Raw genomic sequence first — 25,794 nt, forward strand, 5'->3', positions numbered from 1 at the left:
TACTGAAAGAAAGAAGAGGAAAAGAGAATGTGATTCCTGGTGCCTGAAGCCACCTCAAATCCATTTTCCTCAGTATGAAAGCAGTTACTTGTGAAAACTCATCTGATATGACCAGCTGCTCCACCCGCCCACCCACCCACACACACTGAAGATTAAACTCAGGGCCTTCACATTGAGCTACATCCCTCATCCTTTGCTTGCTTGCTTGCTTGTTTGCTTGCTTGCTTGCTTGATTGATTGATTAGAGTCTCACTAAGTCATGAAGTTGCCCAGGCTGGGCTTGAATTTGCAATCTTCCTGCCTTAGCCTTCCAGGGTGCTTGGATGACATGTGTGCACCTCCATACCGGCTAAAATGCTAGCCAGAGGAAAAGTTTATTTCCAACTCTTGAGCCAGCTGTGAACATCAGGGAGAGCATCGGGGCAGCAAGATGAGCTGCAAAGGTGGCCCTGGCTGGGAGAGCTGGGAACAGCAGCCAAGGAGAGCTACCACTGTGCCCAGCAGCAGATGGCTAGGCCGCCGACCCTCAGGATCTTGGGGCCCCTGAGAAACCTCACACCTGGGCCCCTTGAGGTGTGACCTCTGGAGCCCTGCGCCTCAGAGCCACCCTCAAGGCCTTCAGGATGGTGCTCTGGCTGTTCCGCAGGTTGTAGTCATTCAGCTGCAGCAGACGGTCAAAGTCTTCCTCCGAGTAGGTCATGTTGTGCAGGAAATAGGGCGTGGTGGTCTTGTTGAGATCCACCTGACCAGCTTGGAGCTCTTCAGGGCTTCGTGGGACACCTGTGTAGGGGTAGGAGGGGTCAGGCACAGGCCCAGAGGCCACCACCACTGCTCTAAGCTTTGCGTAGGGGTAGGGTTGGCCTGCTCCTCATGGAAGGCTCCTCGCTTTCTTCCCAGCTCTCCATGCCCTGTGCCCACAAATGCATATGTGGGTGGCAGGGTATTATTCTGGGATGGGAGATTTTCCTGCTCCCAGTCTCCAGACAGCATGACACTTGTCCTGCCATCCAAACTAATCACCCCCGGGTAAGGTGGAAACAGCCAGTAGGAAATCAATCGGGCTAGCACCTGGGTCCCCAAAGCTCATGGCAGAAACAAGGGACCTTTGACTCTGCAAGAACCAGTCTGTTGAGAGAGGAAAGTTCTTTAGAATTCCAAGGTGTGGGCTGAGCATGTTCAAAGGTACATTGCAAGGTTTGGAATCACGGCAGGAACTGGAGAACTGGGAATAATGCACCAGGACAGAAATTAGTTTTTTCTTGTCCAAAGGAGATAAAATTCTGGCAGACTACTGGGAGGGCAAGATAGGAAGGAATATGAAGAGGACTTAGATTTGGGGGCCCCTGAAAAGAGCACAACTCCCTGTGGAGCCCCAGCCTGGACTGGGCAGGAGGTCAACCAAACCTCCACAGAGCAGAAGTGGAAGAATGTGGGGGAACCTAAGGGAATGGGGAGGGGGCAAGGAGGCTAGAGTCATGACGAAGAAGACATCAACATGATGACATGGGGCTGCTCACCATGGGGCTCTGCCCAGACCTGAGGGCCACTGGCCACTGGGGGGTGGGGTCCAAAGGCTGTGGGCCTTGCCTTACACCTTCCCTGGGTGGCCGGGAGGGGCTGCCTCACCGGGGGCGGAGTGATCCTTGAAGGAGACGTTGACCAGGGGGAAGTAGAGCAGGACAGGGGCCTCTGGGCAGGTGGGGTCCGAGAACAGGTAGCACTCCCTGGGCTGGCATTGGTCCTCAGCACTGGCTTCCACATGGGGGAAGGGCAGCCCCTGGGTCCTGCAGTACAGCTCAGCCTGCTTCAGTGCCTGGCAGGATGGAGGGAGCAGTCACCCCAAATCTGCACTCTAGAGAACACCAGATTGGTTCTGGCCCCCACTCGCTCCCTCAGTCTCTAGATAGCAGCCTGGCTCTGGGCTGCATTGCCATGGGGTTATCTGAGGGTCCCAACAGGTAAACCTTCAGGTGGGCTGCAGACCCAGCCACTCTCCCCACTGGTGATCATTAATGGATGATTCAAGTCCTAGACCTTAGAGAGCCTTAGTAGGGGACCAAAGTGTCCATCTCCACATCACCCCACCCAGAGTCCCCAGTAGTCTCCAGCATAGGGAGGCAGTTGGATTGGAGATGCCAGCAGCCTCTGCCACCCGGCCCAGTGGTTCCTCTGTAGGGTAGGTGTATTGAGCTCCATCCTGTTCGTCTTGAGGTCTAGAGCCCCAGCACCAATCCCTGTCCTTCTTCTCCCTTGGGGACACGGGAGATGTGGGCTATGGCTCAGGCGCCTGTTGCTTGTCCCCAGAGCCTGGCCTAGTTAGGTAGGGGCCTGGGGCTCCCATGGGGCAGCCAGGGGCACCTCAAAGTGCGAGGACAGGGAGTAGCCAAAGTAGAGGATGAGGTCTAGCCTGCGGCCTGGCCGGAACATGGAGGGGTAGCCGTTGTTGATTAAGTAGCCGGTATCCACCAGGCAGAGCTGGGGCTCCTGGGGGGTCAGCTGGCTAGGGGTGGAGTCCAGCTGGCAGTCTGGTGGGAGAGGTAGTGACAGTCAGAGGCAGCCACTGCCATGGGAAGCCCACCCACCCCCTTCTGGGCGCAGTCACCTCCACATCCCTTTTGTGCCTCTGCCGCCCCCCCTGGACGCCCAGGCCCTCCCCAAGGCCTACCCACTGGGATCTTTTCCAGACCTCATTCCAGAAATGGATGCTGGGACTCCTGAGGCCTCTGCCAGTCAACAACCATGGCCCACACCCATCTGGGGGTCCAGTGCCGCTATGAGGCACAGGGCCATGGTCCTTACCTGCCCAAGTAGAGAAGTCTTTCTGGCCATAGTAGCCCTGGTGTAGCTGGAGGCCATGGAGGAAGTTGGCACCATGGTGGCAGAGTGGCCTCCCTGTCAGGAAACCCTTAAATGCCTGTGCCAGGGCCGTTCCAGGCTGTAGCCAGGAGGAGTCCATCCATGAAGAGGTCCTCAAGCCATCCCTGGGCTCCCTCTCTGCAACCAGAGAGACAGGCACTGCTCCAGTGAGGGCCCCGGACATGCCAGCCCTTCTTCCTCCAGACCACCCCAGGGACCCCCTCCCACCTGTGTTGTGTATCTCGTCCTTGACGTGCTCTTTCCATTCCTCACCAGACCAAGTGAGGTTATACCAGGTATCCATCAAGTTTACGGAGAAAATGTTGCTCCAGGTAGCTGAAGTCAAACCCCAAGAGAGGGCAGCCCTCAGGCCCCAGCGCCCTGCCTCCTGACCCCTGGAAGCCGGTGTGCCCCATGCCTAGTGCTGATGGGAAATGCAAGCAGGGAAAGGGTGCTTCCCACAAAGGCTCCTCCCCACTGGCCAGCCTCTCCCCTCACCCCAGGGCTCTGAGACCTGTGCTACGGGGACTTCAGAGTGGGCACTCTCACCTTCCAGAAAGCAGATCCGGGACTCAGGGAGCCTCCTCATCAGTCTCCCCATGAAGAACTCCGAGCCAAAGAGCTCAGGAGGCACAAAAGCTCCGTACTTCAGGAACCCAACCTCGTAGGGGGAGAACTCGACCCACTCTAATGGGGTACGGAGAAGAGGAAGGAATGTGAGGGAGTGGGCTGGAGAAGCCCCATCTCTGGCAAGGGCCAAAGATACTGCCTCCCACCCTGGGCAGGCCTCAGCCTCCCTACTGCCTGGCACCCACTCCGCAGACTGAGGAAAACAGGCCCAAGGGTGACCACTCCCTTCCTGCCCTGTCCACATGCCCAGACAGGGCAGCAGACCTGAGGTGGATGTGCACTGGGGGACGGAGTGAATAGGACCATACCCTTGAAGTGGAGGGTGTCCACAGTGTCCTTTTTGACATTGAGGCTCAAGTAGAGGGGCAGAGGGTTCTGACCCCGCTGCAGTGCATCTCTCTGTCCTGACAGCGTCTGATCCATCACCTGGGATCAGAGGGATGAGAGCCTACGTGAGGAGGGGTGGTGGCTCCACAAGAAAGGGACAAGGCAGGGGCACAGGTTGGGGGCGAGGAGGCAGCTGCCTCTCTGGGCTTTGGGGAGGTGGGATGTGCAGCTAATTCTACCCAGGCCGCTACACAGGGTCACCTTTTGGGGCTATGCAGGCTGTGTACTACACAGCCCACATCACACATGTTGATGGTCCCTCTCCCTGCACCCTGGGCTTCCAGAGCGCAGCTCTGTGGGTTTATGGGTGGAGTGGGTGAGGGTCCTGGCACAGCACAGGCACACGTACATGGACATACACATGCACATCACTTTCCAGAAAGCACACACAGTCCCCTTCTAGCCGGCTCAGGAGATGGCTGGGCTAGACTCCTAGGACATACAAGTACATGGTCATGAGATAATCCAGGAAGATTTTTTTAAAAGACTAATTCCAAAGCAATTTCTGATAGTAGAGAGCCAGCCTTGTATATATTTAACCTGCTTTCTAAGTAAGTCAGCTGGTAAGGGCTGCTGTGGCAAGTTGGGAGTCGCCTAGGACTCAGCACGCTTGTAGCTCAGAAAGTCTTAAGGTAAGGATGACACATTCCTGGCACATGTACCGCCCTGTCCCAAACTGCCTGACGCTGACTGCCTCGGCCTCCTTGCTGAAACCAGCTCCAGCCTGCAGGCAGCCCCTTGCTGAGCCAGCTAGAGCTGGAGAGAAGCCCTGTGCACCTCTGGTCTAGGATGGTCTGAGGCTTTCTGTGCCCTTAGATGCAGGGAACCACTGTAGACCCCAGAGTTTTCGTGAAGAGAAAATGAGGAGCAGATGGCAGAATAAACCATAGGATGCAACTTCATCCTGAACGCAGCAAGGGGACCAAAAGGGCGCATCAGGAAAGCACTCAGGAGGGGCAGAGACTTGAGCTGCATCAGTGTGGACCTAGACAGGGCAGCCAGTCGGGTGCGAATGGAACAGGGAGCTCAGGAAGAGCCCTGTGGACACAGGAAGCCTGATCCAAAATAAGTAATGCAATAGGGAGAGAAAAAAATTCACAAGCAAGACTGCAGAAGCCTGTAATCCGTATGAGGAAAGAAAGCACACCAGAAAACACCCCCCAGAATCGACCCTTAGCCACATGAGACTTAAATTCTGGTACACTCAAGTCTTAGTTGTAAGAAACAAAGTTTTAAAACTTATGTGAGAATGTACAGAGGGGGATTTTATAATTTGGGGGGAGGAAAAGGAAGACCCTTCAAACACATCATAAAGGAAAAAAATGATAAGATTATATTAAATTATGCATCAAGATAGTCATAGCTGGTAAAGGGTTAAATGCAGGCTATATAAAAATTCTTAAAAAAAACACTGCAAAAAAGACAAACTAAATAGAAAATTGGGAAAGGAAAAAAAAAAGAAAATTGGGAAAGAATTTCAGTAGGTCATTCATGGAAGAGGACCCCAAATGATAAATATACTTGAAAATATAATGTCTCACTAAAATTGAAGGAAACAAAAACTACAACAGACTTTCATATCTATAGCTGAAAAAAATCTAAATCTGCAGAGGATGTAGGGAAAGAAATATGACCCGCTGGTAATTAACACTACTGTTAACTGTGAATTAACACTACTGCTCTGGAGAACAATTTGACAGTAGCTAGAAAAGACAAGGTACAGACACGATAGCACAACAGTTCAACTCCTGGATATAAATATCAGAGGCCTGGCAATCCCCTAACACGTGTGTACAGTGACACTCGCACAGTTAGTCACGTGGTAATATATTTTTCTTAATGGTATAAATATTAAATTATATGTAATAAAGATCCACATAATAAAGGTGTATAAAATACATTATATGGAATTTATGTGTGACATATAATAGAATACAGTGCACAGATTGTAGATATTCATGTGATGGATGATGTGCAAGCTCTGAAGGGGGGAAGGAAGTGGAGCTGTGGAGGGCTTCAGCTGGGGCTGGTTGGTGAAATCATGCATATTTATTACATTGTTTTTATGTTTTATGTAATCTTTTCAATGTGAATATTTTCACAGTAAATGTTTAATAATAAATATTGATATTTGCCTAAGTATTGCTAACCTAATAAAAATAAGAGTGATATTGTGCTCGCTAGTGAAAACAAAACTTTATAAATTTGAGGAGGGATGGAGGGGGCAGAGCAGGGATGAAAAAAGAATTAAGATGTGTTGTGTACATGTACCAAGTCCCCACGAGGAATGAGATTGTTATAATGTACTAATAAAAAATAATAATCCCCCAAATTCGAGGAGACATCATTCTTTCCTTCCACTATTAATAAGCCTGATTTTTAAAATTGTACTGGAGGGGGAGCCCAGGGCCTTGTTCATGCTAGGAAAGCCACATCCCCAGCCAGATAGCTTACTTGTCATTTGCATGCTAAAGACATTTTTCTGTCTTTTTGTTGTTTCAAATGCTTTTGAAACTTTGTTCTGATGGTTAGGGGTGGAAGAATCACTAAACTTTAACGATTGTATCAGTTAGTGTAAGAGCCCACAGTTAACTTACTAAACTCTCCAGAAAGAACCATTGAAGGGAACACATCTGTGCTCCATGTTGTTGCATAGATGAGGAAACCGAGGTACAGAGATTAAGAAACTTTCCTAAGGACACACAGCTAGTAAAATGCACTGGGATTAGGACCCAGGGACCCTGTCTCTAAAGTCTGGGTTTTTAATATAACACTGAAGATAAAGAATAACAGCATTTTATATTGCAGTATAAATAAAAACCGTTCTAGACATCTTAATGCAAAAGTTTTATCTCATTGACTAATACTGACTGATCCCCAAACCTTGGGAGACTCAGAAATTTCTCTTAATGGCAATGAATCAAAGAGTCAGTCTCAGAAAGGCAGTTACGTAAGTGAGGCAGAAACCCAAACACAGCAGTTCCCACGGCCTTCAAGGCTCCGCCCCCTCCACACCGCGAGGAAGCTTCCCGCGCAGGCGCAGTACCTTGCCGTGCAGGCCGAACTCCAGCAAGAGAGCCCAGAGATCCACCGCTGTGGTGTGGTGGCCCTGCGAGGCCCGCAGTTGCAGCTCCCGCCGGTAGCTTGCCAGGTGCTCTGGGGAGAAGGCCCTCAGCTTGCTCTTGGCCAGATGCTCCCTGATGTGGCTTATGGGTCCCTGGAGGTCCTTCTGCGACCACTCTGGGTCACAGTACAGGTGGGCCATTGTCCTAGGAGAGAAGAGAGTCGGTGGAGGGTGCCCTGCGACCGCACCTTCCCACCTGCATCTTCTCCCCAGACAGGGCTCCTGCTGCCGGGGCTGCACCTGTCTTGAAACTGTGTCGAGCTTTCTGTTCTCCATCCCTGCTGTCCAGTATTACAGTGTGAACCGCATCGGTAATGTTTGTTTTCTTTTCTTTTTTTGTTGGTGGTGGGGATCCAGCCCCGGACCTGGCTTATGCTAGGCAAGTGCTCTACTCGTGAGCTACAGCTCCAGCCACATATGGAATTTTGTGTTTCCCAGTAGCCACAATAAAAAAGTATAAAGAAATCAGTGAGAATTCATTTTAATAATATATTACATTTAATTCAAGACATCAAAAATATCATTTTGACGTGTAAGCACTGTAAGTTATTGACATAATTTGTATTTTTTCAAGCTAAGTCTTCAAAACTATGTTTATAACACATCCCAGTTTGTGCAGGCCACATTTGAAGGAGTCAGTAGCCACTATGGATGGCAGCCACCATCCTGGACGGCACTAGATCCTGTCCCCATCTTCATGGGCCTGTCGTGAAGTTCTCATGGCTCTGCTTACCAGCTGCTGTCACCTGAGCATCTCTGAGGAGTTTACTTCTCTTTTGCTCTTTACAGTAACATTAAGGAACACGTCTCTAATAGTGAAATGGTCCACCTCATCATATGCAGTGCTGTCGTTAGCTAAAACGGCAACTCGGCCTCAATTTCCTCTGTATGCTATTCTTGCTTACTATATAAGCAAGATGAGAACCACCTCAGGAGCTGTTGTGAGCATTAACCAAGGTAATAACTATGGCAGAATAAAGGGCTACCAATCTGGAGCATTTTGTCAGTGCCAGGTATTAGTTAAACGCTGACATGGGCTGTCCCATGCCTGCCCTATGAACACTCACCTTAGAGAAAAGCCCACCGAGACTCAGGGGAGGAGGTTGCTAAGGTTTCCTAAGCCTAAGTGGTGTTGTGAGACCAAGCCCAGCTCCTTCTGAACTGATCACCTTCAGGCCCTCCGTAATGTCAGGAAAGGGGCCTCCTGCCACCTTCCTTCTGTTTTCTCCTTTGAGAAAGCTGCCTGGCCCCCGTCAGACTGTACTGCTCACACCCTGATGACATCCCCATATGCAGGCTCCCACTGGTGTCCATTTTGCTCCCTTCCGGGCCCTGGTCCTCTCTGCTGCCCCGGTCCCCAAGGCACTTACCATGTAGCACCCGAGATACCACTCAGGTAGGTTACACAGTCCAGGAGGCCCAGCTTCTGCAGAGCCAGTAGGTGTCCATAGAGTGAGGTCATGGCCCGGGCACCTCCACCTTCAGCCATGATGCCCACAACAGGGACCTGGGCCACACAGACACAGGCTTGCTTGACAAGGACGGAGACCTGGAGCTGCATCCAGCTCCCTGCCTCTAGCCCAGGGGCTTTGAGGTCAGGGGCTGATAGGGTCATCAGGGACATCCCTCAGCCCAGGTCAGAGCCCCAGGGGACCAAGAGCCCGGAAGTGCACCCACTTGCCCCGTTCTCCCTCCCCACCCCATTCTCCATTGCCTGGGGTGTCTGACGAGGCTATAGGAATCAGGGAGCCCCACAGCCAATCTGGGGTACCTGGACCCACATCCTTCACACTCCCCCAGACCTCGTCCTCCTGTAGGTCTCTGTCCAGCTGTAGGGCCTGCTTCAGGGCCTTGGCCACCACCTGCCTCCTCCTGCTCAGGAAGGCTTGCTCTTCTGCACAGAGATCAAAGCCCAGGCGCACGGCCAGCTCCTTAGGGCTGGGACAGAAGAGGACCCAAGGGTCAGGGGGCACTGCATGGCTCACTGGTCGACCAAGCCTGCAGTAAGCTGCCAAACTACCTTCCTGACCCAAGCCCAAGAGCCACCTGTGTCACAGAATTCCACCCCTCACTGTCCCCACAGATACGACGATCCCTTACCAACTGTCTGCTTTGAGCTGCAGCCTCACTCCTGGGTCCTAAAATCAAAGCAAGAAACCATGCTCAGAATGTCCTAGTCCCGGGGGACAAGGGTATCCCCCAGGGCCTTGGACGAGTCCGTCTTTATTTTCACAGCACTTTCCTGCAGTCCAGGCCACTTACGTCTGCAGCAGGAACACTGATGGTCACCTCTTTTCCCCCAGCCAAGGGCCGCAGGGGCACAGTGAGGTGCCCAGCTGAGGTGTCTGAGTGCCAGCCACTGCTTCTGGAGCCCTGGAAGGAAACACTCGTTCATTCATTCATTCAGCAAGCTTCCTGAGCATCTAGACAGCCACAAGCCCTCCCCACTAATGTGAAACTAAAACAGTTAGATACTAGCAATTACAAAATAATAATGACCAGTACTTGTTTAGTGCAAAGGTGTTGTTCCCTCTGATCACATCACACATCTATAGACATGGAATGTAGTCTTGGGAAGGACACCAGCCTGCAACGGGATTGAGTAACCAAGGCAGTAAGTGGCGGCCTCAAAAGGAGCCAGCAGAGGACAGGAACAGCAGCTGGCAGGGTATAAAGCAAGAAGACACAAGAGCAGCCAGAGTAGGAATAAGGAGATGTGGCACAAGAGAGAGCAGAGCTGGTGAGGGTCAGGCTGTGCGGCGCCTCATGCGCACCAGGGCCAAGTTTTATTCCAAGAGCATCATTGGAGGAGCCACCAGTGTGTTCAAGCATGGCGTAGCAGCCCCTGCTAATCCTCCCTGCCTTCCGGGATGGGGTGCTTAAGTGAAGGAAGCTGAGGAGGCCGCAGGACACCTGGCAGGAGGAGGTGGGGAGGGCTCTGCCACTGCTGGAGCTGGTTGAATTGGGAGGGGAGAGCTGGGGAGCAGAGACCTACCCTCAGGTGCCCATGCAGTTCTGTGTCTTGGGCTGTCAGGTAGTGGAAGTGGAAAGCAGAGGCTGTGCCTAGGGTAGATGTCTGCGTGTCTTCAAAGGACCCCTTGAGGACCAGCTCCAGCTCCAGCTTGTCCCAATCTAGGGTGATAGCGGGCAGGTTGGCAGGAACTCCAGCTATGACCTGGGAAACCAGCAGTAAAGCTGGAGAGCGGCCAGGTAGGCTGGACAATGGTAAGCAGGGTTCTGAAAAGAGCCGTCCCCACAAGCCCCATGGGACTCCCACTTCCCAGGTCAAAGGACCCTGCTGCCATTCTTACCTGCTACCCCAAGGGTGCTCCCTGCTCTGTCCAGGTGGACATCCAGGCATGACAGCTCTCGGGCCTGGGGCAGACCATGGTGTTGACTGTGCAGGGTCGGCTAGGACCATCTTAGCCTCATCTCTAGAGGCCCTCTGTCCCACACAGAAGTGGGGTCCAAAGTAAGACTATGTGTAGAACCCTTCACCCCACTTCTGTTCTGCCACAGCTGCCCAGCTTGATGTCTGGGTCCCCCAGGAGGCCTCATCTCCACCACCAACCCAGTTGCCCTGGCTTTCCTGACCTTCCAGAAGCTCTGCTAGCCCCCGGTCTCAAGCACAGCTCCTTCTCTACAGTGACTGTGGGGCAGCTCTGACTATAGTGACTCCCAGTGTGTGCCAACCACAGGCCCCACGGCGACAGAACAAGGTACTGGAGAAACCTTGGACCTGGCAGGGACTGGAGCACCTTCGGACTGTCCTTCCCTTGAGAGCCCTGGCCTCTGCATCCTCCCTGTGGCTGCCCAGTCTATGACTGTGCAATTTACCAGCCACTGCAGGGCTCTTGTGCTGCAGAGAAGGGGCAGCTGCCATAGGGGTGTGTGTGTGTGGTGTGTGTGTGTGTTACTAGGGACTGAGCCCAGGGCCCTTGCATTGAGCTACATCTTTATTCCCTTTTTAAAAAACTTTTCTGAGATACAGTCTTGCTAAGTACCTAAGTTATCCAGGATGGGCTAGAATTTATAATCCTCCTGTCTCCACCTCCTGGAGTGCTGGGATTACAGGTACCACCATCCTCCCCTGATTTCATTTTCATGTGTATGCTTTTAACAAGTAAACTAGCCCATCCAGCCAGTGCCTGCCCAGCCAGGAGAGTGAACATCTCCTTAGATATGTGCTGCAGACACCTCCTCAGCTGACCTGGGGCACCCGGCTCCCCCTGCAGGTCTACTGGTCCACACCGAGAAGAGCGTTTCTCACGCAGCGTGGGTCACCTTCCTTCTGCTGCAGCTTGCTGCTTTGGAAGTGTGACCAGGATGCTCCTGCATCCCAAGAAAGAGCTGATTGACCTGATTCTACCCACAACCACGCTGGAAACTCCCTCAGTATTGGCAAACCTGAAGGTGGGCCTGGCCTGCCACGCTTCACCATAACTTTACAGCTCCAGGGAAGAACTCCAAGCTCCTCATATGTGACCAAGCCCCATCAAGAAGTACCTGATGTTCTGAACCATCCCTCAGCCACCCAGCCTCAGACCTCTTCTCAACAATACCCTCTCTCCTTGTGTCCCTTAGCTCCAGCACCACACCCCCAAAGTCCTGCACAACCCCAGGTGACCCCTGGCTGGGACACTGGGGGTGGTCTCACCACAAAGCCTTTCCTTACCTTGTCTCTTCTCAACCATCTCAGTGCCCCACCCCCACCTCTCTGCTCTGGGTCCCACCCCTAAGGCCAGGGAAGGTTGTTACCACAAGGACGTTGTTGGTGATCAGGTTTTCTGGAGGGTCTGACCTAGAAAAATAAAACCACTAGTCTGGTTTGGCAGAGGCAGGCCCATCCTGCACTGACCTGCCCCTCATGGCGGAGGGTCTTGCCTACCTGAAGCTTCTCTGGGTGATGCTGAGGGCTCTTATGTCCTGGCTAAGCGTCAGGGGAGAGGGGGAGCCTCTTCAGAATGAAAGGGGGAGGAGATGGCAGGGCAGAGGAAATATTGGTCTTTCTCCCTCAGCTCTTCCCCAGGACCCAGACCTCTCTGACAGATCAGTGAGGGACAGTGACTCTCAGCTGGACAGAACAACACAGTTCTGGATCAGGGCCATTTCCCTGAACAAAGCCTGGCTACCTGGTCACGCCCTGGGCTGTGTGACATTACTCATATATAAACGTGAATAAATGTGACATTACTCACGTTTCTTCCACTAGAAACTCCACATCCAGCTCTTCCTGCCCCTAAGATCAAAGAGGATGAGCAAGTCATCAACATTTACAGTTGACACATGTCATTATTTGGATCAAAAATGTCAAATGCCCCCCCACACCATATAGTCCATATGTTCAGATGTGGGGCCGTGGAAGGTGATTGGATCATGGGGGCTCTGACCTCACCAATGATTAATCTATTGATGATTTCGTAGCTAAATGTGCTATGAGGAGGTAAGGCCTGGCTGGGTATGTAGGTCACTGGCAGTGTGACCTGGAAAAGCATATCTGGTCCCTGGCCCCTTCTTCTCTCTCTGACTCTTCCTTGCTCTCTTTCTCTCCTGGCTGCCATGAGGTGAGTGCTTTCTCTGCCCTGGGTTTCTATCATGATGTTTCTGCCTTGGATCCAAGCAACCATGGACTAAAACCTCTGAAACCATGAGTCAAAATAGACCTCTCCTCACTGAAGTCAGGTATTTTGTCTCAGCAGTGAAAAGCTGATGGACAGTACTGTTCTTTTATATGCTTTATCGTCTTAACTTGTTTCAAGGGAGTTGTGCTGTTACAAGTATTTCCCATTCACAAATGAGGAAACTGAGGAGAGGTCGAGAAGAACGATCTGCCCATGTTACCACAGCTGGCAAGTCTGTAGAGAACAGCTGTCCCTCTTTCTGGCTCCCCAAGCCCTGGAAAGGCTTAGACGAAGCCACTCCACACTGAAGGAGTAGACGAAGTGCTGAGTGAATGGAGACTGAAGGATGCCAGTCTCCATCTAGTCCTCTTGAAGAGGACCCAAGCCCCATCACTCTGCCCTCCCACACCCTCGCCTGCAACAGGAAGAGCTCAAGACCATCACAGAGTAGGCCTGGGGTCCATGAGCAAGAGTGAGAGCCAACACCTCCTGAGGGGTTGTTGTGTCCTGTGAGATGTAAGCTCTCCACTTCCCAGACCTTCCTCCCTCGATGACTAAAGCTCCTGCACTGAGTGATATAGCCTGGAACTGCATGGCTAACCTGGCCCCTTCCCTGCTAAAATGAAAATCTCTTTGGAAAGGGCCACAACTTTCCGATGCTGCTTCAACCTAGCAGTGTCCCAGAGGATGGAGCAACTGAGTCCTTCCTCAGCCTGGAGCTGAATGAGATAGGCCCTTAGGGACTTCCCCACCCACCTGGGGATCCAGGGAGAAGGTTTTCTGGAGCAGCTTCCCAGGGAGGACTTCTGAGATGTCATAGAAAACCTTGTAGCAGATTTCATCCTTTGTAATTAAATCTTCATCATAGATGCTCAGCTCCAGAACATTCTAGGGGACAAGAACAGCAACTTAGTATATTATCTTTTCATTTTGACCACAACTCATGAGTAACTGTGAAATTTAAAAGTATAAAGAAATCCAACAGCTGGGCATGGTAGGGCATGCCCATAATTCCAGAACTTAGGAGGCTGAAGCAGGAGGATCCTCATGAGTTCAAGGCCAGCCTGAACTCCAAAGTGAGGCCCTGTCTCAAAAAAAAGAGAAAGAATGAAAGAAAAGAAGTCCAACAAAGCCCCTCATTTCCTCCTCTTGACCTTTTTTTTTTTTGAGACAGGGTCTCACTCTGTAGTTCACGCTGACCTAGACTCACTATGTAGCCCAGGCTGCCCTTAAACTCACAGTGATCCTCCTGCTTCAGCCTCCTGAGTGCTGGGATTCCAGGTGTGTGCCACGGCACCTGGTTCTTGATTTTTATGTTTGTCAAAAATAAAGTTATGGCAACAACACTGCCCAGCTTTACTGGTTTCCTAAGGCGTACCTGGAAGCAAGTGTGGGGCACTGCAGTGCAGCCTTCGGTGATGTACGTGCTCCTCCAACCACATGACCCTGCCCTCAGAAGGGGCCACCTACTGTCTCACATCACACATGGGTTCAGGAAGCAGCAGCAGCTTCTGGAGCTCACACATCCTCTCACACACAGCATGCACAGGCTGGGGTACAACTTGTCCTGAGTGCTGACAGTCCTGGAGGAAATGCTCCATCCCAAGACCCCAGGGAGCGGGCATGAGCTATGTGTAAGCAGTCATCAGTGCCCCAGCCTTTACCTTGACCTGACTCTGGATGAGGAAACTGAAGGTCTCATTCCACACAGGATGACTGGAGTTGGAGACTGTTTTGGTCCTGAACTTTGTTCCAGGAGCGGTTGGTAGCTGCAGCATCACATATGGGTCCACCTCACTCACTGCCAAAGTCAAGGGACCATCAGGAGGGAGCAAACCTACCAGCCTCACCAGAACCCTATTATGAACAACCCAGCCCACCCCAAGACACTGCTTCTCCTCTGGAATCCCATCCTTTTGCACCCTCTGGAGCCCAGGGACAGCTACTCACACACGTCAGCCCGGCGCAGCCTCCGTGCCTCCAGGACCCGTACGGTGAGCCGCCAGCAGGCAGAGGCCTCCCCCTGGACAGAAAGGCATACTGCTGGGTTCTGTCACCCACATCTGGAGCTGCTGTGCAGCCCATGTCCATGGGTGTGGGTGCACTTGGCCATCTCCAAGTTGCCAGGCCTGCTGGGACACCCTCTGGGGACCAAATAATCTTTGTCTACCACTGTCCTTGGGGTCACGATTCAGGCTGCAGCAGACAGGGAATGGCACATCAGCTGGGGGCAGAGTTTGTAGGATTCCCTTCCTTTCAGGTGAGACAGGAGAGAAGGGACTGATGCTCCCCACAAGGAACTTTTTTCTTTCTCTTTTGCAGCTGTTCCAAACACCTTACAGACATCCCTGCTACCTTGGGCACCCCGTGACTGCTCCAGGGGACACCTGCTATGACTGCGGCAAGCTTCAGATGCAGACCTGTCCCAGATGACTCTGCCCTGCAGCCTCTCTGGGTGACTCCGTTCCTCTGCAGCCTCCTTAGTTAGGTCCAGGAGGCAGGAACTCCTCCCCTACCCGTGAGCAAATAAGTCTGACAATGTGTTTGTGTAAGCCTGCCTTTTTTCCCTGCATAAGCAACCTCGCCATACCCTTTTTTAAAAATGTGTTTTTATTTCATAGATGTGAAACCATGGGAAATAGTACAAAATGAACCCTTGTTTTCAAAATACTATAATGGAAGGCATAATCTCCATAAGAATTATGTATTTTCAGTGTAGGAAAAATCATAAATTCCAAGTGGAAAGTGTTTTTCTTGTTTCAGTGATTTTCCTATATTATCCTTCTGTATGGCATTTCTTCTACCACACCCTTAAAGAATCAGTTCAGCCACCGCTCCCCCTTTTTCTGCAGCAGGAGACAAAATAAAGCCCCTCCTGGGTGGCATTTTTTTTTTCTAATCATGATTTTTGTCTTGATCACAACATGCTGAACTGCTACAGTCAGAGCTGATAACACTAAAGGCTATTGGTGCCCAAAGCAGGTAGCAACCAGGGCTGGCAACACAGGGGGCAACTAGCAGTAGAGAAAGGCAATGAAGAGTTGCTGGGAGCCACCATCCGGAGTGGCCAGAGGAGCTCCCAAGACCTGCCAGGGCTGTTTGCTCCAGATGGCAAGGAGAGCCACACGCTGTACGAGCCGATAGCAGCTGGCATTCGACGCTCAAGACTGTGAACCCTAAGAGAGTGGCACTTTGTCAGTTTGTGATTTCTATGCAAATTAAACAAGAACCCTCTGTCACTTAGTGACATCTTGGAAGCCCATAAGGGGACTCCCCCAAAGAAGAGAATGGACAACAGTGAGGGCTGTCAGCAACAGAGAAGCAGCTCAAGAACTAGCCCAGGTCTGATTCCCATTTTACACACAGCTAAAGAGCCACACCAGCCACGATACAGGGACAGGACTGAAGTTTACAGGGCAAAGCAAGGAACAGAGGGCCGAGGAGTGGGCACCCCACTGCTCAGTTTAGGGTTGGCCACACCCAGGGCTCACAGGGAGCGCAGCCCTTTGGTGAAGCAGATGATCTTCCTCCAGCAAAGACCTTCAGCCCTCTGGAGAGGAAATGAACCCATGCCTCAAGGGAGGCTGAGACCTGGGGAACCCAGTGACCTGTGATAGCCACAGGTACAGAACTGGAGCTTGACCCATGTGCACTTTCTTGGGCTTGAATCAGGCAAATCCAAGAGCACCGGGCTGGCCTAGTAGCAGTGGGTGTTGTGGGTGAAAGGTCATTGGCTATTAAGATGCTCATGAAGCCACTTGGGGACTGAGACAAGCCTGAGTGATGAGGAAGAAGAAACTACTGAGTGGCCAGAGCTCAGAGGGCAGAGAAAATGAGCAGTGGGGGGGTGGCAGGAGGAAAAGCAGAGGAAAGCAGGGCTTGGCTGAGTCTTGTTGCGGACAGGGCACTCGGGGATTATGCTCAAATCCCAGACTCCGTAGCCAGGCTGTCCGGATTGAAACCCTGGTCCTGCTACTTACTTGCCGGGTGATGAACAAGTTACTAACTTCCCCATGTTCTCATCTGCAGTGGGATAGCAATAGAATTGGCCTCACAAGGTGTTCTCAGGCTCAGTTTTAACACCTGTCAAATGCTCAGAAGAATGCTTAGCAAAACAGGAAGCAGGGTCCAGGTGGCTGCCCTTGTATTCATGAAGCACTCCGTGTGTTTTTAGCTGCTATACTGAGCGTACCCCATATGTCACTTCTTTTATCCTCCCTCAACTTCATGAAATAGTGCTTGCATTTCCTTCCATTTCACAGGTGAGAGAAACGGGGCTCAGAAAGGTTAGCTTGCTCAAAATCACAAACTGAGTAGTTGACAAAATTAGGATTCGCACTTGAAGGCCAGAGCTCATAAATCCTGTGCTATTTATGTTCCTGGGGCTTTCCTTCTTTGTAAAAGCACAAATTTCTCCCATTGCCCTCTGGGAATCTAGAAGCTAGAATCTTCTAGACTGATTTTGGACTAATATGAATGTCAAGCTAACATATTAACCAACACAATCCCTTTCTGAGAGGGCTCTGGAGCCTTTCCCCTGTCAAAAGACCCTCCTATCTGGGCCCTCCTTTCCCCTCAAAAGACCCCACCTACTTCTAGAGGGGTGCTCCAGCCTCGCCCTCTGCAGATCCTGGGAATGCACCTGGTGAAGGTCTCAGCCACACTCTTCCTGCTTTACAGGGATCCGAGGCCTCTGCAAGTCTCCTGTGCAGGGGCCCAGGGATCATGTTTGCCAGGGAAGTTTTGTGAACAGCTTAGTGCTGTTCCCTAGCCACGGAAGAGCTGAGCCCCCAGATTGCGGTCCAGAGTATCTGTGACCATGATCCTGAGTCTTTGGCAGATGGAGAGAAGGAGCAGCCCTACCCCCTCGCTTGCTGGCCCCAGCTACTGCGGTGTTTATGTGGGCGAGGCTGGAGAGGGAAGAACAGAGGCTTTGGGCAAAGCCTCAGACCCTGTGCCTTCCTGGATCGGGCTGAGCTGGTGCCCAGGGACTGCACAGAGGCACACTGCAGAACCAGTCTTGGATGACCAGCCTGCCCTGCCAACCGAGCTCCTGCCACTGCGTGGGCTCCAGGCACCCCGTCCAACAGAAGAGAGGTGCTGAAGCTGCTGCCGGTTCCTCCTCACAGCACCAGACTTGAAGGCTGGGGGTCGAGGGGCTGGTCTTAGGAACCCAGTCTTAGGCACACCAGCCAGAAGCGAGGTACTTTCCAGGTGTGAGGCAGACTCAGGCTCCCAAATCCTGGACCTCAGACTTTTGCTGCACCACTGAGGCTGGACCCAGAGCCGACAGAGGGAGGAAGGGAAAGGTGCACAGGCTTTGCCAGGGAGATGAACTTTGAAGGGAGGAGCCCAGGAACTCCAAAGCTGGGCGTTCTGGGATGAGGGGCTCCTGATGAGAGGAGGTGATGGAGCTGAGGCTGGCTGGCCCCTCCATCACCCTGCGGCCTCATTTCCCCCGGGACCCCATCAGAACGTTTCCTCTCATGGGTGATTTAGGGATGGGTGATTTAGGATGGGGTCTCAGCTTGGGGCAACAGCCATTGTCCTTGGATGAGAGGTGTGCAGGTTCCTTGGGGTATGGTCTGCTCAGACCACATCTTTCCCAGGAGCTCCAGTCTGAGCTGTCTGTCTGAATGCAGGCCCGGATCTCAGGACCAAGACAAGAATAAGCCTATCAAGGGCTGGGAGTGAGGCAAAGGACCTTGGGCAGTGATTGTGGTGTACTTGACCCACTCGTGGCCACTATCTGGAGCATCAGGCGACATCTGAGGAGCTGCTAAAGCTGTTGGCCTTGGCCCCTGGCAGAAGATGAGGAGTCTAGGCCGAGAGGAAGTGTGAGGTAGGTTGGCAAGCAGGCTGTAGGCCTCCTTGTGCAGCCCCTTAACCCTTGGATCCTATAAATAATTGGCAGTGGAGGGGATTTGGGCTCCCTGAGATCCTGAGCACATGGGGTGATCCTGGGGTTCAGGCCAGATCCAAGAAGTCCACTGCCTGTGGCGGTGGGCTCTGCGCCTGGTGGGTTTCCACCGAGAGATGGACCTCTGGGGAGAGGAAAGGGCCTCTAGGGGCTACTGCCTGGTCTCCCGTGGTGAAGAAGGGAGGCTCTGCCAATCAGGCTCTGAACTGCAGGCCCCGCGTCTATGGGTGCTGCTCATCCCCCCACACCACATCCCCAAGCACAGACCCCCCCATGCAGAGATGACAACCACCATGATTTCACCTATGTAAAGCCTCTCAGAATCATTCTGTCCCATGGTCTCGGCAGACACTATTACCTTGTGCAGATGGCTGGGTGGTCCCTCAGGTGACAGGCTTTCCATGCCCATCCTCATCAAGACGCCGGCTTCCTAGCCAGGTGACAGTGAGTATCCCGACCAACTGTGAATCTGCTAGCCTCAGAGGTGCCACAATCCTATAAACAGCTTGGAACTCCACCCCTAGGTCACTTCCCTTCCTCAAGAGGCTGGGTCAACCAGCACCTCCAGAAACCTCTGCCAGGGCCCCAGGCCCCAGGGTGGAGCACACTTCCAGGCCTGTACTGTCAGGACAGATGCAGCCATGGTAGGCAGACAAGTCCCAGGAGCAATGGTAGGAACCCAGCTCCCCTAGGGCTGAGGACAGAGGAGAGTGGATAGGGCAGAGCTGAGAGCCCTGTGGCCCAGCCCCACCTGTGCCAGGCAAGCTCCCAAGGGAGGAGCACCTGGCCCAGCAGGAGGCCTGACCCCTTGGAAGCTCCTAGAAGCCAGGAACCCAGGTTACAGTAGTGAGAGCAGTGTGTCCTGCTCATCAGCGGCAAAGGAGTCCGGACACCTCTGATCACAGGCTCCTCACCCCCTATCCCACTCGACAGCCACCGGTTCAGCAGATCCTAGGAATCCGAGGGATTTCTACTAGAATTGAAGGCAGAGTTGGTAATAAAGAAAGACAAAAGAGACCAATCCAAAAACCCTCAGATTATGAACATTAGAGAAGAAAACTATGTGAAGCCACCAAATTCTTTATTCAGTGTGCACATAGCCCTAAATGCTGTCCCAAATGACTCAGAACTAAACAATGATGATTTGTTTTCTAAAGCAAATGAAACTAAATTAATATCAAATTATTACAAATGAGTCTGAAATGTGTTATTACAGAATCAACCAAAACAGAACACTGAGACTGGTGTATAAACAAGTGAAAACTGAACGAATAAGAAATACTTCTAATTTCCATGTTCCAGATGTAAGTGTAAAAAGTAGAAAGCTATGAAGAATAATGTGTTCCAAAGCTAGTCCTAGATGACACAATGCGGCAAGTGTTCAAAAGCCACCCTAGCCAGGCATGGTGGCACTCGTCTGTGATCCCAGTATTCTGGAGGCTGAGGAAGGGGATCACTGCAAGTTTGAGGCCAGCCTAGGCTACATAGCAAGTTCAAGGCTGGGCTGAACTACATAGCCAGTTCCTGTCTCATGCCGGGTGTAATGGCACACACCTGTAATCCCAGCACTCAGGAGGCTGAGGCAGGAGGATCATTGCGAGTTTGAGACCAGCATGGGCTACAAAGTGAGCTCAAGTCCAGCCTGAACTGCATAGGGAGACCCTGTCTCAAAAAGACACGCAAAAAAGCCCCTGTCTCAAAAAGAAAAAAAAAGCTACCCTGTGCTTCACACTCAACAGCTCAGACTTGCCCTGTTGCAAGTGTCTCACAGAGATGGCAGATGCTGTAATAGGAGGTTGCAAATGGGGAGTGGACCCAGAAGGTCAAGGTCAGGACAAGGAGACAGGCAGGTGAGGGGAGGTCTGGAGGGACTTGCCCAGGTCAGAGGGCTCCTTGTGGGGAGCATGCCTGTGAGGTCCATCAGAGCTGACCTGACCCACACTGCCAAGCTAAAGGTCTTCTCCTTTGCTGCCTTCCTTCATTCACCTTCTTTTCTTAAAGTTTGCTCCATGCTCACAGTAAATTAACCTCTGGTTTTCCATTCAGCATTCACAGTTCCTTGAAGTTCCCCAATTTCCTTTGGGCAACAAGCCCCTCCCTCTGCAGCAGCCCCATGGTTTAGGGGGTGTTGCATCTACCTCCTGCTTTAAGAATGCATCAGGTGCCTCAAAGCTGGCTCATGGAATCACCCTGATCATGGTGTGTGGTTCGCTAGCGTCACTACCCACACTACTGCAATTGAAGTGAATCCTGGTGCATGAAGTTCTGGAAGAGACACGCTGTTTTTCTGGCCAGACCAGAACTTGGGAGGAGATGAAGTTAGAGCTGCTGACCATATCGGCCACCACAAGAGGAAGAACTACCAGAAAGTGGAGCCAGTGATCGCAGTGAACACTTCTGCCAGGCAGAGGTGGGGTCGCTGTGGAGCTGAGGATGCCGCACCTGGGCCATTCTCTTGCACATCCCTCTCGGGGATGGAGAGGAGCCCTTGCAAGATGTGCTTGTGGTCATGGTTTTGGTAAAATTTGCAAAACTCAACTATTTTATCCACAGCTGGTTGACTGCTGTCTTCCCATTCCTCCATCTCTCTTAGCAGTGGACATTTTTAGATCTGGATGGAAGAGTGGATGTTTTCAGGATCTGGTTCAGGAGAAGTGGAGTTAGAGATACTTTTAATGTCCGCTGAGTGGGATATGTTTATGTAGTCTGCAGTCAGTTTTCACAGGTAGTGAAACAATTGCTAGGCCTGAGGTTGAGGAATAGTTTTCAGAAATGCTCCCACCACCCACTATGCTGACTCACTGGCACTGTCACATAAAAGGACAATTGCATTGCAGTGCAGACGTGACCTTTGGTACCAGAAGAATCAGGTAGAGGAAGAGAAACAAATTCTGAAATGTAGAGTCAGAAAGCAGTCTGTGGAAAATCCATCCAATCAAACACATAAAATTGTGATTGGAAGGTTTAGTTTTCACCAGCACCTGATCAAAACAGAAATTCTTTATAAAATAAAGAGTCAAAGGAGAGCCATTACCTAGCATGTGTGAGGCCCTGGGTTTCATTTCCCCACACCAGAAACAAAACAAAACAGAAATCAGAACTTCTGTCCTGAAAAGAATATTTTCAGTCATATCTTGAATGTGTTTTTTTTCCTTTATTTGATGGAATTTCATTTATCAGCTAGGCATAGTGGTCCATTTTTAAGCATTATCAGCTGAGCATGGTGGTGCCCGCCTGTAATCCAAGCACTCTGAGAGACTGAGGCAGGAGGATCCCTGCAAATTCTGGCCCAACTTGAGCAGTTTAGCAATTTAATGAGGCCCTATCTCAAATTTAATAAAGTAAAAACTTACAAAAATGACTAAGGATATAGCTCAGTGAAAAGACCCTGGGTTTAATCCCTAGTACCTAGCACACACACACACACACACACACACACACACACACAGAATGTAACATAGGTCCTGTGCTAAAAGTAGCTAGCATACCTACAAAGTCTATGAATGAGAAAATCTTGCTAAAGGTCATGGCAAATTTTATTTACCAAAAAATGGTTGCAGCCACATAGCCTTTCTATGACCTTCTAGAACCTTCTAGAAACACCCATCAAGAGGTGGAGGGTAATTCTCCTCTTCAGTCTGGTGAATTTGTGATGGGCTCACAATTTACAGGATGTGAGGATATGATACTGCTTGATCCCTAAAGTCAGATCATAAGGGGAGGCAAGTGCCCTAAGGCCTGTAAGGATCCAGCTCAAAGCCCACCATGCTGTGAGCCTGCCATGCCACAGGAGCAGCCACCGGTCAGAGCTGGAGTCAGCAGTCTTAGCTGTTCCAGACTTCAAGTGACGCCAGCCACAGCTGTTGTTGACCCTCACTTGCGCCTCTTCTGAATTTCTGACTCACAAATCTGTGCACCTAATTGGGTGGTTGCTATGTGGGCCATTTAGGTTTTGGGTGGTCTTTTACATAGCCAGAGTAAGTAAATCAGAGGTTTCACCAGTTTACTAACAATTCTAAAATGTTACACGATACTACCAGTGAGGGGGAAAGAAGCTATCAATAATCGACTATTATTAACCATCAATAATTTTAAAACATTTTCTCAACCACCCAAGGAAAGAGCGCTATCTGCTGCACTCGAAAAAGTGGAATTACAAAATTGGCATGGAACAAATGTAGCCTTAGCACTGTGCAGCCTAAGGATGAAGGGAGAGGGGAGCTAGAGAAGGGAATGTGGCTGTTGATTAGTACAAATACCATGGTAGGTTTCTGTTCCTCAGTCTTGTAATGTTCTGGCATTCTTCAGCTTTTGAAAAAGTTGTAATTTATGTGATTTCATTGTTCTAAATAAATATTCACTTTCATGCCTAATTTGGTATCAACTTGTATAAACTTCAGGCTCCATAGAATGTAGCCCTTGTGCCACACTGTTTAAGCTGTTTTCATGTGTAGAACATCTTTATTCACCTGCCAAGCTCTGTGAGGCAGTTACCTTTATTTACCTTGATTTTACAAGTGAGAATACCGAGGCAGGAATTGGTTGAAGAATCACCCCCACATCACCCAAAAATCTACCCCAGAGAGAGTGCTCTTACCCCCCACCTGCAATGTGATCTCCCCAGGGACAGAGCAGGCAAGAGGAACCGACACAGAGTCCCTGGATCAAGCTTGCCTGAAAAGGGAGATCCAGTCCTGGGCTTTTCAACTGGGTGCCAGCTCCTTCCCACTGACTTTAATTCCAGGAAGGAAAGGCTCAGTGACTCCCCAAGAACAGCACTCGATGACAGTGTCACAGAGGAAAGGAAGCAGCTGACAGGGTTGGCAGAGGAGAGGCAGATGATGCCTGGCTGAGTCTCAATTTCAGGCAAAGGCCATGAAGCAGGTAGGTGGGGCCCATGTTGCAAGATGGCATGAGGCAGGGATGACGCATGCTGCAGTGTTCCTAGCCACCGTTCAAGCTCAGCGCACAGGCAGGTCTTTGTGCTTGCCTCAGAGGAAGTAGTTACTCACTGTACTGACAAATGAGAAAGGACCATTTCCTGTCCAGAAAAGGTCACCCAGCCAGCCATCCCCTCATGCTAGAACTACTAGTAATTTCCATTGGAAACGATGAGCTTCTGTCTGAGCAAGGGGCAGGAGACCATCTGGCTAAGCCAGGTGACAAGGCTGTATTGAGCATCTGCTATGTACCAGCCAGCGAGCCAGAGAGTAACGGCGCCCAACCCACCATCTACTCCTATGTCTCAGCCAGGGGTGATGCCAGTGCTTTGGAACCTGGGATGTCACCTGCAGGTCTGAGTGTGGGTGCACATGTCTCATCCAGAGCATTTCAAGAAAAAGAGCCACAAAAGAGCTCTAAACAAACGTCACTCCGCTAACTGCCCTTATTTGCAGGCAGGGTAGTGTATGTTTGGAGAGATGTGAGCTTTGGGTTATGCAAGAGCAGTGTGTCTCACAAGCCAAGAGCAGCCGCCCTTGGCCCACCCCTGCTCTCCCCACCTGGCTGTGTCCATCCGCAGGGGCTCTCCCCACTCCACCCCCACCCCACCCTGTTGGTCTTTGCCTAATCCTTCCACATGCTGGAAATTCAAATTTATTGCATTTATAACTCATATTCTAGTTAACAGAAAATTAATTTGAGGCTTTTATACACTTCCAAAATATACACCAAACTTAACTCTTTTAAGCATGAAAGAGGCCTTCCAATGACTTTTATTTCTGCAGGCTAGATGACCAAAGAGAAAGAAATCTTCCCCAAAATTCCACTGGGGACCCCCTCCAGATTTGGCAACAGAAAACCCACTCCAGCCTTGAGTCCAGAGTTTCCAACCACTTGCTTGTGGCCAGGAGTTTGTTTGGAATTTCACCATCCTCTTTCCACCCAGCACTGACTCATCTGAGATGTTTTCCTGTGAGCACCCACAAACCACCTAGCCAGTGACCTGCCTGCCTGAGTTTAAGAAGGACCTGGGGTTCACTTGGGCCACCTGCAGGACCAGAGCTCAGATAAGCAGAACACCTTTCCCCCTGCATCTGTGAAGGGACCAGGAAATCAGACCAGTTGCCCTCCTCTCTCTCAGATTTAACTGTCAGACCCTGAATGGGCTGTGAAAAGTGGTGAGTTCAGCTGGGCATGGTGGTGCACACCCGTAACCTCAGCACTTGGGAGGCTGAGGCAGGAGGCTCACCTCAAGTTCGAGGCCAGCCTGGGCTACATAGTGAGACTGTCTCAAAAGAACAAGAATAAATAAGTAAATTGGGTTATAGAAGAAGTATCAGGGGCTGGGGATTTAGCTCAGCGGCAAAAGTGCCTGCCTGGCAAGCGCAGGTGGTGAGTTCGGTTCCTGGTACCGGAGAAAAAAATAAAAAAAAAAAAGAAATATCAAAAGGAGGAAGAGGATAAAGAAGAAAAAATGATGAAACTGATGATTACATGATATTTTAAGATATACACTTCTGGTGGAGAGTTTGATTGGTAATAGTTACATAGAAAACTAAGCAAATGGAAAAATGAGGCAATTACTAACTGTAAGGATAACTAAAAGTTAAGAATAAAAGAACATAATCAAATCATAGTACACAATCACAATAACATAAACAACTTATATTGATCTAAAAACTGTACTCTAACAATATTGGGAAGTTCCTGGAAGATAGATAAGGTAAAGAACTCTGAAACAATCAGGAAATGATAGAAGTACAATATTTAGAAATATGGAGATCCATACAGAAATAACTAAAAGGATTTAAAGCAGTTGCTACGAGATGAGTAGGTGGGGACAGAAAATGAGTGTGTTTTCATTATAAGTTTATAAAATGATTTGACTTTTCTTAAAATAAGTAATGGATAACTGTAATAAAAATTAAAATTAAACAGGGCATGGTGGTGCCAGGCTGGGCTCCAGAGTGATTTCAAGACTAGACTGGGCTATATAGCAAGACCCTGTTGCCACAAAATTTAAAAAAAAAAATTGTCATTAACAATAACCCACTTGCAGCACACTTCACGGCTGATTGCCCCTCTGCGGAGGCGGTGGTGACTACAGAACGCAGCTTGGAGTCAGCTCTTCCCTTCTGCAGCTCGGCTACGGGAGGGGCCACAGCCACAGGAAATCTGTGACGGGCAGCACAAGCAAGATCCACAGCTGGTTCTGAGACTTCCTGCTCCCAGCGAGACACTCAGTAGGTTCCCAAATGAGACAACGCAATGCCGTGCCTTTTTCCAAAGGAAATTTCTTCCTCTGCATTTCCTAT

At 50.7% G+C, this 25,794-nt stretch overlaps 1 protein-coding gene across 1 annotated transcript; it reads right to left on the minus strand.

Annotated features, from left to right (window-relative positions):
• Positions 1–244: 244 nt before the first annotated feature.
• Pla2g4d (phospholipase A2, group IVD (cytosolic)) lies at positions 245–18,981 on the minus strand. The gene is made up of 20 exons (XM_005381323.2): positions 18,897–18,981; positions 14,569–14,641; positions 14,283–14,419; positions 13,375–13,506; positions 12,196–12,236; positions 11,756–11,798; positions 10,309–10,372; positions 9,993–10,129; positions 9,260–9,370; positions 9,098–9,135; positions 8,800–8,935; positions 8,368–8,504; positions 6,920–7,142; positions 3,795–3,912; positions 3,406–3,543; positions 3,085–3,192; positions 2,800–2,994; positions 2,359–2,525; positions 1,627–1,813; positions 245–780 (listed from the first exon to the last, which is right to left on the minus strand). The coding sequence occupies exons 1-20, from the start codon at positions 18,951–18,953 to the stop codon at positions 554–556; spliced, it is 2,469 nt and encodes an 822-aa protein (XP_005381380.2). The 5' UTR covers positions 18,954–18,981; the 3' UTR covers positions 245–553.
• Positions 18,982–25,794: the final 6,813 nt, after the last annotated feature.

This window comes from Chinchilla lanigera, unplaced genomic scaffold, assembly GCF_000276665.1.
Source record: "Chinchilla lanigera isolate Chin_1 unplaced genomic scaffold, ChiLan1.0 scaffold00015, whole genome shotgun sequence".
Taxonomy (NCBI): Eukaryota; Metazoa; Chordata; class Mammalia; order Rodentia; family Chinchillidae; genus Chinchilla; species Chinchilla lanigera.